The 10,313-nt window shown below is 47.5% G+C and overlaps 1 protein-coding gene across 3 annotated transcripts in view; it reads left to right on the top strand.

Annotated features, from left to right (window-relative positions):
• Nucleotides 1-2,177: 2,177 nt before the first annotated feature.
• The window catches only part of LOC102302396 (phosphofurin acidic cluster sorting protein 1), a 33,667-nt gene continuing 25,531 nt past the window's right edge, over nucleotides 2,178-10,313 (top strand). Inside the window, exons 1-11 of one of the 3 annotated variants that reach the window (XM_042227808.1) lie at nucleotides 2,178-2,538; nucleotides 5,935-6,022; nucleotides 6,093-6,182; nucleotides 6,279-6,404; nucleotides 6,575-6,737; nucleotides 7,655-7,746; nucleotides 8,018-8,101; nucleotides 8,182-8,238; nucleotides 8,611-8,762; nucleotides 8,935-9,010; nucleotides 9,495-9,551. In XM_042227808.1, coding sequence (XP_042083742.1) covers nucleotides 2,396-2,538; nucleotides 5,935-6,022; nucleotides 6,093-6,182; nucleotides 6,279-6,404; nucleotides 6,575-6,737; nucleotides 7,655-7,746; nucleotides 8,018-8,101; nucleotides 8,182-8,238; nucleotides 8,611-8,762; nucleotides 8,935-9,010; nucleotides 9,495-9,551 — 1,128 coding nt within the window. In that variant the 5' untranslated portion in view covers nucleotides 2,178-2,395. Of the gene's footprint in view, nucleotides 2,539-5,934; nucleotides 6,023-6,092; nucleotides 6,183-6,278; nucleotides 6,405-6,574; nucleotides 6,738-7,654; nucleotides 7,747-8,017; nucleotides 8,102-8,178; nucleotides 8,239-8,610; nucleotides 8,763-8,934; nucleotides 9,011-9,494; nucleotides 9,552-10,313 lie in introns of all 3 variants that reach the window. The other 2 variants (XM_042227807.1, XM_042227809.1) reach the window with 2 other exon arrangements.

Below are 10,313 nucleotides of genomic sequence, written 5' to 3'. Positions count from 1 at the left end.
CTGAAGAAGTTGTTTCTCAGGATATTCATAAATTATGACAGAGCAGCAGACGTCAACTCAGTGACACGACCAGCAAACGGCTGACAAGGCTCCGTCCTACCTGTAGAAGTCCATCATCATGTAACGCAGGGCTGAGGTGACTGTGCTGCTTTTGTTGATGGTTCATATTTGGAAAAGAAAACTAATAAAATGACTAAAATACAATTTGAAGCCAGTATGCTTTCAAAGCAAAGCAGCTTTGTGGTCAGTCTAAAATGTGAAAGTTTAGTTTCCTGTTTGCACACCCTACGTTTTATCTGCCTTCAAGTCTGATTTTAAGTTTTTTTCCCTCTTATTTCAAAGCCAGTGCACGAACATGTAAACAGAATCATCCCTGCAGTACGCCAGTGTGGCCACAAGATGGAGCCAGACCTCACACATTAAAATTAATTCATCGTCAGGTGAAGGACAAATTAAAAAAGAAGAAAAGCAAATTAAAATGTGACGGTGATGCCATTTCAGGTAGAAAAGCACTGGCAGTAAACTGCTTGTTTTTTCTTTCTTTTCCAGGGCAGCTGTTCAGCTCCGTAAAGCTCTCCTACAGACACGCATGAGCATGTTTGTGCTGTTTCTCTGCTCTGTTTAAATCGCAGTAATTATCACAAAGAGGCTACACTGAGACCGCTGAGTTCATTTTTAAAGGGGACATGAAACTCTAATTTACCCCCCTAAACCCTGCCGTCAAACACTCACACAGATGTAACTATAAAATATTATATTTCCTAAACACATCCAAACAGTTTACAGCATCAGAGGTTGACATAACAAGACTGAAGTCGAAATCCTGACGTCCATCAGCAGGTCCTCAGCTTTACTGTCTCCTTCACCATCAGTCCTCACTTCTAATATGAAGGAATCCAGTCAGTGAGATGATGTGACGTGATGTTCTTTTTCACCTAATTTCCCTGCAGATCGTGGTTCAGGAAGAAACTTAGTTGTTTGTGGTGTGATGAGCATGAAGTAAACTGTCTGCATGTGCTTTATTGCATGAATTAGTGCTGATCGTATCAGCTGACTGCTCTCAGCCAGAGAAGGAAAAATCACCTGTCACCTGACTCAGACAGGCTCTCTTCCACAGTCCTCGTTTATAAAGTGCTTCACAAACCCAAACATGACGACTAACAGCTGGATTTTCCCGTTTCAGTGCAGCAAGCCAAACACCAAACAGCCACAGTGTATCCTCGGTTTAACATAAGATCATTGTTGCAGCACTGACCTGTTCGCCTTACACTGATGTTTAGTTTTAGTGTCCTCATTTTCCTCTGAGGTATCGATTCTGTCACTAGTTAGCTAACATTTCAATTCAATTCAACTTTATTTACACAGCGCCAAATCACAACAGTCGCCTCAAGGCGCTTTTTATATTGTAAGGTAGACCCTACAATAATACATACAGAGAAAAACCCAACAATCATATGACCCCCTATGAGCAGCACTTTGGCGACAGTGGGAAGGAAAAACTCCCTTTTAACAGGAAGAAACCTCCAGCAGAACCAGGCTCAGGGAGGGGCGGGGCCATCTGCTGTGATTGGTTGGGGTGAGAGAAGGAAGACAGGATAAAGACATGCTGTGGAAGAGAGACAGAGGTTAATAACAGATATGATTCAATGCAGAGAGGTCTGTTAACACATAGTGAGTGAAGAAGAAACACCCAGTGCATCATGGGAATCCCCGGCAGCCTATTGCAGCATAACTAAGGGAGGATTCAGGGTCACCTGGTCCAGCCCTAACTATATGCTTTAGCAAAAAGGAAAGTTTGAAGCCTAATCTTGAAAGTAGAGATAGTGTCTGTCTCCTGAATCCAAACTGGAAGCTGGTTCCACAGAAGAGGGGCCTGAAAACTGAAGGCTCTGCCTCCCATTCTACTTTTAAATACTCTAGGAACAACAAGTAGGCCTGCAGAGCGAGAGCGAAGTGCTCTAATAGGGTGATATGGTACTACAAGGTCATTAAGATAAGATGGGGCCTGATTATTTAAGACCTTGTATGTGAGGAGCAGGAGAATCCTGGATTTAACAGGAAGCCAAAACAGGAGAAATCTGCTCTCTCTTTCTAGTCCCTGTCAGGACTCTTGCTGCAGCATTTTGGATCAGCTGAAGTGGGACATTTTTATTTCATGCCTGGATTCTCTGAACATGAATGCTGAAGGTGGAGCTGAGGAGTGGAGGGCTCGCTCTGCTGGAAACCCAGAAGAAGAGACGGAGGTGTCTCCTCACCAGGATGTGCTGAGCAGCTCTGCTGTGTCTGCTCTTGGATAAGCCCCCCCTCCCCCGGCTCTCAGCCCCGCCCTTACTGGTAGCCGGGCTGGAGGATCAGCTCACGGCATCGCAGAGACTGCCGACCGGGAGAGGAAACGATGGCGGCGGTTGTGGACCGGTGGTCCACCGACACGTCAGCGGGGACCGAGGCTGCCGGGGAGCCAGACAGTCGCGGCCCGGTGCCCATGAACCTTTTCGCTACCTGGGAGATCGACCGGTCCTCCCCGAGCTGCGTGCCCAGGTAAGAGGATCGATGCCCGGGCAGAGAGGAGAGGACGACGCACCTGTTTGTTCTGTGTGTGTGTGTAAATGTTTTCATGTGTGATCAGTAAAGATGCAGCAGGTGCGTTCAGGTGAGTCTGGGGAACTCGAGCCTCTGTGCCTGTAATTACTGATGAATGATGATCTTTATCATTTCCATGAACCTGCTCATGCAGAAGTCCAGACTTGGTTCCTGTTGTTTTAGTTTGTGTTCATTTTTAGTTTCAGTCCAGTCAGAGGTGTTTGTACAGCGTGTGACTGTGGACGCTCACAGGGATCCTGCTGCTGCTGAGAGCTGTTCTGTCTGCAGTTTGTTAAACCTGAATTGGCAGTGTGAGTTTCTCAGAGGTCTGTGGGTGTTTTATGATCGCACACACCCTGGCATTGTGCTGTATACCTTATTGTTAAGACTGATGCCCTTCAACCTGCTGATGCGTGCAGGTGAAGCCCGTCCAGTTGTTTTGTCGGTGATGGTTGTAAAACACCGTGTTTGCACAGTAATGTGAAACTCTCCTTTTAAACTGATCAGGTGCAACAGAAGGGAGAGCAGGGCTGTGCCTGCTGTCATTCAGCAGTTCATCCACAGGATGACAGGATGGTTTCAGACTTCCTGATGTCAACTTGAAGTCAGATCAGCTTCAGTGCTTCCTTTATTACTTCCTTTGGCAGAGGAGACACCGGAGCGTCCTTTACGGTCTCATAAAGGACGCTCAGATCATGAATCAGATCAATCTCCTGTCGAGTTGATCTGATGTAAACTGTCGGTGGTTCAAAGTGAAGCTGCTCCTCCTCACTGTCCCGCAATGCTCAGGGGTTTCACCTGGTTCTGGCTTATCAGCGGTGTTAAGACCAGAGACACCTGCAAGGTCATGACCTCAGTGATTACATCAGCTTTCAGCAGCCAATTAGAAGTGGACAAAAAAATCCTGATGACAGCCGATTAACGTTCGTTCTCTCTGATTGCCACCTGCCTGTTTCTGGGCAGATTAGCAACATGTTCGTGCAGGGGTTAAGGAAGCCAAGCAGTCAGTGTTAATCCTCTTAAATGTCCTGTTGACTCAGGAAGCAGCGAAGATTAAAGCGAGTCATGCATCACCTCCAAACAGGTGCAAATAATACCTGAAATAATGATTTTAAAGGAAATCTTCTTCATTATGTCGGCAGATATTAAACTCTGCGGTCTCATCAGAGTGATCAACACTCCAACACCGACTGAACCCAGATCAGTCAGCACTGAGTCGCTGATCACAGTCACTGCAGCCTGGCCTCACTGCTCCGCTGTTCTGAGGTCAGTCTGGAGTAAAGACTTGCGGAGCCTCCATCAGCATTTTCTCCAGATCTCCAGATTCATGAACTGGAGCTTTGTCCTGGAAAACTGACGATGTGGAGCCAAGTGAGAAATTTGTGGGTTAATTCAGAGGTTTTCCCACACAGAGCTGTTTGGTTTAAAACAAATACAGACTCATTTCCTGCGTGTTGAACTCTCATAACTATGCATGTGACCAATGATGAACTCTCCTCATCATCACGCTGCTCTGTTACAGTGACCCTCATCGCTGTGCCTGAGTTTAAGCATCTGATCAAAGATAACAGCGCCACCATCAGGTCGGCATGTGAACGTAGAAGGACAAGTAACCTGTTACAGACTGGGGCCTGTGCTGGCGCGTGCCCTCTGTCGAGGCTGACGTTTTTGAGGAGCTGAGAGCCTCACTGTCAGTTTTATGTACAACAGTCGTAGGCTAAAGCTTAACGCACCAAATAAGTGGAAAGTGAGGGTAAAACACACGAAACAAACAATTCATCCACCCACAAAGGCACATTAAAAACAGAAGGTATCCTTCACACAAAGTTTGGATCTATTTTTCACCGCCTACGTGGCAAACAGTGGCTGTGTATCAGATTTGGTGTTACACATCACTGTCTTTGCACGAATGAGAAGGAAATGTGTGAATCTTCATCCTCAGCAGCAGAGCCAGCCTTCTGTCCTCGGGAGGGCGGATCAGAGCTCAGGTGGCACTGTTAGCAGGATTAACTCCTGCTGGCCGGCGTTGACAGGAAGCTGCAGCCTACAGGACGAGTCCCAGCATGACCTCGCAGTAATGAGGTCTCAGGAGGTCAGCCTCTCACACTCAGCTCCCTCAGGACTCAGCTCTATTAAACACGTCCACCTCACTGCTGAAGGGAAGCTGAGGAGGTTAAACAAGCCCCGCCTCCACGATGCGTCAGGAATACACGACTGGAATATTTGAAGTGATGGATCTCCTGGTCAAACATGGCCAGAGTGTAAAAGAAGGAGATAAATGAAGGTGAAGTGAATCACACGGCTCTGGATGCTCAGTTTAAGATGCTTTTTTGTCCTTCATGATTTTTTTTATTCAGCAGAGTCACAAATTTATTTCATTCCAGCATAAAAACCTCGATAATCAGCCCCAGAGTGTGATATTTACTGATAATTACTGATATTTTCTGGGGTGTCTGTAGCTCAGGTGGTTGAGCAGGTTGGTGGTTTGATCCCCTGCCAAATTTCCTTGGGCAGCCCCATGTTGCTCTCCGATGCATCCTTGGATGCATTTGAGAGGCTTTCAGCCAAGAACTGATTCTGTTTTCAGTTTGTTTTCTTAGCAAACACGCTTTGGCTGCTGCCCCTCTGATGGCTTCTGGACAACGGCAATAAGAAGGGAGGGGCCTTTTGGGGAGCAACAGATTAAGTATGGTAAATGGCCTGTGTTTGTACAGCGCTTTTACTAGTCCCTAAGGACCCCAAAGCGCTTCACACATCCAGTCATCCACCCATCCACACACACATTCACACACTGGTGATGGCAGCTACATTGTGACCACAGCCGCCCTGGGGCGCACTGACAGAGGCGAAATAAAGAACTTGTGTTGGAAACCATCTAAAGCTTTAGCAGCTAACTTAGAAGAAAAAAAACAGACTAGCTTTCATCTCCACGTGGACAGAGAGAGGCGCTGGTGTGACAGACAGGAGGCCGAGCAGGACGGACGTGAGCCAATCAGATGGAGCTGAGGCTGAGAGAGGAGGGAGGGTGGATGTTGGACAAAGGATAATGAAGACAGAGCTGCCAGGCAGGATGAGAAGAGGAAGACCTCAGAGGAGGTTCATGGATGTAGTGAAGACCAACATGCAGACGGTTGGCAAGAGGAATTGCTTGTGATTGTCTTCAAACTGCTTGCCCGTAATAATCTGCTGAAACTTTAGTTGCTGAGTTTCCACCGACTTTGAAGCTGGAGTAAGTTTAGCTGGAGGTGCTGGTCAGACTTGTGCTGTGATCTCGTCTGTAGGCTGTCAGTCTGTTCACACCTGCTGCTGTTTGTGTTGACAGTGAAGCTGCTTCCTGTTTGCTGTGCTCTGCAGGCTCTGCATTCTGACCGTGAAGAAGCTGAAGGTTCTGAGGGAGCTGGACAGAGAGCTCAGCTCCGTCATCATCGCTGTAAAAATCCAGGTGAGATTCTGGCAGTCGCCGGCCTGACACTCACCTGTGCTGTCGATCTGACCCTGGATCTGTGTCTCAGGGCTCTAAGCGGACGTTGAGATCCAACGAGTACCTTCCTCCTCCCGACGGCCTCATGGAAACAGACCTGGAGCTCACCTTCTCCCTGCAGGTTGCACATTTAACAAAAATTCCCTTCTCAGCATGAAGAACCACACAGATTGCACACTGCCCCCTGTCTCTGATGTAAAATTGTGTGTGTATGCAGTATCTTCACTTCCTGAAGCGAGATGTGAACCGTCTGCATGTGATGTTGCAGAGGAGGAAGAGGTACAAGAACCGAACCATCCTGGGCTACAAAACCCTCGCAGTGGGTGTTGTCAACATGGCCGAGGTACGACAGGAAGCTCTGCTGCATCGGGAACTCTCGCCACAGCGTGTTGCACGTTTAGCTCAAAGATCTCCCCTTCAGCAAAATTACACCACAAGATTTTGTTTCTCCAGCAGCTGTCGTCAGATCTGTGAGATGGGACGGAAAAGTTTAAAAATGTGTGTGTGTCCCAGGTGATGCAGCGTCCAACAGATGGTGCCCACATACTCGGTCTCCATAGCAACCTGAAGGATGCTTCTGTGCGTGCGGCGGAACTGAGCGTTCATACTCTCTGCAGCCATCCAATAGAAATAGAGGACACAACTGATCACCATGGCAACAAGGGCAAGGCCTCAGGTAGGAGGACAGAGAGTCTGACCATCCCTGCATCAGGTACTTGTTATAAACTGGCTACTGATTGGTCAGACATAGAGTAATATACATGTAAAGGCACAACACACACATTTTTGTTTTCATATCTTAGTGAGGACACCTAACTGACACAATGTTTTCCCGAGCCCCTCACCATCACCATCGCCTAACTGTGGCTCGTGGGGACGGGCACTTTGTCCCCATCAGTATTGTAACATGCCAGTTTTCAAATGTACACACACACTCACAGCAGTCTGTGATGATGTCACTGCAGAGAGCTGTGACATCACTCTGTAAATGAAACGCACATCAGGTCACCTGTTCACAGAAAATGGCTGCAGGTGTCGCTACCGCCGCAAAATGAGCTGAGAGTGTGTGTGTGTGTGTGTGTGTGCGTGGGAGGGGTGAGTGGCGTGGGTGGTGTGTGTGCGTGCGAGTGTGCGTGCGCGTGTGTGTGCGTGTGCGCGTGTGAGTCTGTGTGTGTGCGTGTGTGTGTGCGTGTGTGTGTGTGTGTGTGTGTGCGTGTGCGTGTGTGTGTGTGCGTGGGTGTGTGGTGCGTGTGTGTGTGTGCGTGTGCGTGTGTGTGCGTGTGTGCGCGTGTGTGTGCGTGTGTGTGTGTGTGCGGGTGTGTGTGTGCGTGTGTGTGTGTGTGTGTGTGTGTGTGTGTGTGTGTTGCGCGTGTGTGTGCGTGTGTTTGTGTGTGTTGTGTGTGTGTGTGTGTGTGGTGTGTGTGTCGTGTGTGTGTGTGTGTGTGCGTGTGTGCGAGTGTGTGCGCGTGTGTGTGCGTGCGAGTGTGTGTGTGCGCGTGTGTGGTGTGTGGTGTGCGTGTGGTGTGTGTGCGTGTGTGCGTGTGTGTCTGTGCGTGTGCGTGTGCGTGTGCGTGTGTGTGTGTGTGCAAACAGACCGCTCTCCTGATGTGGAGAACTACTGGGAGGACGATGACGACAGCTTCTCCTCTGAACAGGAAGGAAGTGACGACGCAGTCTTGCCTCAGGTGACCTCACCTTTATATCTTATAAAGCAGCTCTGAGTACAGCATGAAGTCAGTTAAACTTCGGGGATATGGATGTGGTTCAGTAACAGAAGCTTTGGTGTTCATGAAATCAACAACAGGTGTACGAGAGGAGCAACAGTGGGTCCACGCTGCTCTCTTTTTCTGATTATTGTATTTTGTGCGCAGGCTATGAAACCACGACTTTCACTTTGAGCATTTGTGGAGGATTTCACTGAAACAAATGCTCGATGAGCCTCTTTTTCCCCCTCAGGACATATTTGATGATGACGAGGATGTCCGGGGAAAGATTAAGACGTCTCACAGGAAAATGATGCGAACATCCTCGCTGACTCAGGTAAGGACCAATCAGAGCAGCTGATGGTTGAGGGGCCGAAGCTGTCTTTTTCACTTTTCTTGTTTTCTGTCATTCAGCAGCCGAACTTTAAGCAGAAGTTTGTGGCTCTGCTAAAGAGATTCAAAGTCAGTGATGAGGTTGGTACTCACCTTCATTACCTTCAAACTCCATCTGGAGGAACTTCAGGTAGAGCTGTTTATTTTAAACTGGTGTCCTGGTGACAGTCGCCCGTTCCTTGGACCTCTGGGACTTCATCAGAACTGCTGTCAGCGTCCTTGTACTGGTTCTTCCAGCTCGATATTTTGTCAGAAAATCTTTCAGTAACAATACTGAGTGAAGAACCCAGGATCAGAGTTGAAAAAGACTTTTTATTGTCGACTGAGTAACTGAATCAAACACAGCTTTGCTGCTGACATCAGTGAAAATAAAACCGTAACCTGGTTTGTAGGACATGAGTTGTAAAAAGTAGGACCTCTGTTTCGTGACCCCAATTGGCTCGTTTCCTGCAGGTTCTGGACTCGGACCCCGTGGGTCAGAGTCAGGAGGCCGAGGAGAACCTGGACCTCCTGTACGACAGCCTGGAGGTTTACAACCCGAGCGACAGCGGCCCTGAGCTGGACGACAACGACAGCATCCAGAGCACTCCCAAACCCAAGCTCAGGTGAGCCTGAAACACACCTGTCTGCGTTCACAGCTCGTCAAGCTGGACAGGAAGTTTGACCTCCAGTCAAAATGTTAGTCAAACATATTTGTGTGTTTTTAGTGTCCCATCGCAATTCTGAGTCTATCTGAGGTGTGAGGTGGTGACTATGCTGGCTGTTTTCCACCCGCAGGCCGTTCTTCGAGGGCGTCTCTCAGTCGAGCTCTCAGACTGAGATCGGGAGTCAGCAGAGAGAACGGACTGCAGCCGTGAGTGAAACACAGCATCATCATGTGAACATCCAGAACCTGAAGCTCCTGTCAGGAGACATCAGTGTATGATTTCAAATCTTTAATGTGCTGTAAATCCATGGAGCTGTCCACGGTGCTGAATAATCTTTCAGTCTCCGCTTTCTCTCAGACTGGAATATCATGGAAAATACCTGCAGACAGTACTCGGACACAGATGCATATTTGGAAAATAAGACAATTGAAAATTTTTAGAGACAATAAAAATTCTACTGAAAATACTCAAACATCAGCAAAGTAAAGTAAAACGGATTTAAGAACAGGGCATCATTACTGCAGACATTTTTTACTATTAATATTGACAATGTACTTTCTATTCTAACATTTGTTAGGTGAATGAATTACATGTTGATCTGCAGGAGGATCAGACAGCCTCAGAGCTTTAGAAGCTGTGTCGCCCCCTGCAGATCAAGCTGTGTAACTGCATCCTGCTGTTGTTACACAGGCGGCAGATCTACGAGGAGACTCTGAGGAGGTGAAAGGAGAGGAGACCGGGCCGAGGGTGAATCTGAAACACACACACACACTTGTTATATTCAATTCAATTTTATCCCTAGAAATCACTACAGCAGTCGTCTCAAGGTTCTTTATATTGTAAGGTAGAGCCTACGATAATCCATGCAGAGAAAAACCCATCAATCATATGACCCCCTATGAGCAAGTACGGAGCCCTGCAAGGGACATGGCAGAAAAAAAATGAAGGTAAACTTTTGCAAAACTTTTGTGAGATCTCGCAAAACATCAAACTGGTGGGTAACAGACGTCTCCGAAAACGTCGGAGCACTTTTGCAAATATGTGATGTCTTGATAAAGCGAGCAGATATTTGAAGTTTACACAGCTGCATTCTCGCCTGAAAATATGCTACACATTTATTTTGTGACCATTTGTGAGTGATAATAGTAATATTTAAACTAAGTAGCTGCTGCCATTGTTGGGAACTGGAATTGACTGGACCGCGCTATGAATTCTGGGATAGGTGACGAGCCAGGCGACGAAGGCAGTCCCAATTCGAAGGCTGCTCCAAATGCATCCTTCGTGGCCCAACCTATCCTTTCCAACAATGGCAGCAGCTACTTAGTTTTAATATTACTCTTATCACTCACAAGTGGTCACAAAATAAACTTGTAAGATATTTTCGGGCTGTGTAAACTTCAAATATCTGTCTATATTTGCAAAAGTGCTCCGACGTGTTCAGAGACGTCTTACCCACCAGCTCAAAGTTCATCTTCATTTTTCTTCCTCCCATGTCCCTCGCGGGTCTCC

The sequence above is a fragment of the Haplochromis burtoni genome, unplaced genomic scaffold, assembly GCF_018398535.1.
Source record: "Haplochromis burtoni strain Fernald_Lab_line unplaced genomic scaffold, NCSU_Asbu1 Contig_282, whole genome shotgun sequence".
In the NCBI taxonomy this organism is placed as follows: domain Eukaryota; kingdom Metazoa; phylum Chordata; class Actinopteri; order Cichliformes; family Cichlidae; genus Haplochromis; species Haplochromis burtoni.
This window is presented reverse-complemented; position numbering and strand designations above follow the sequence as displayed.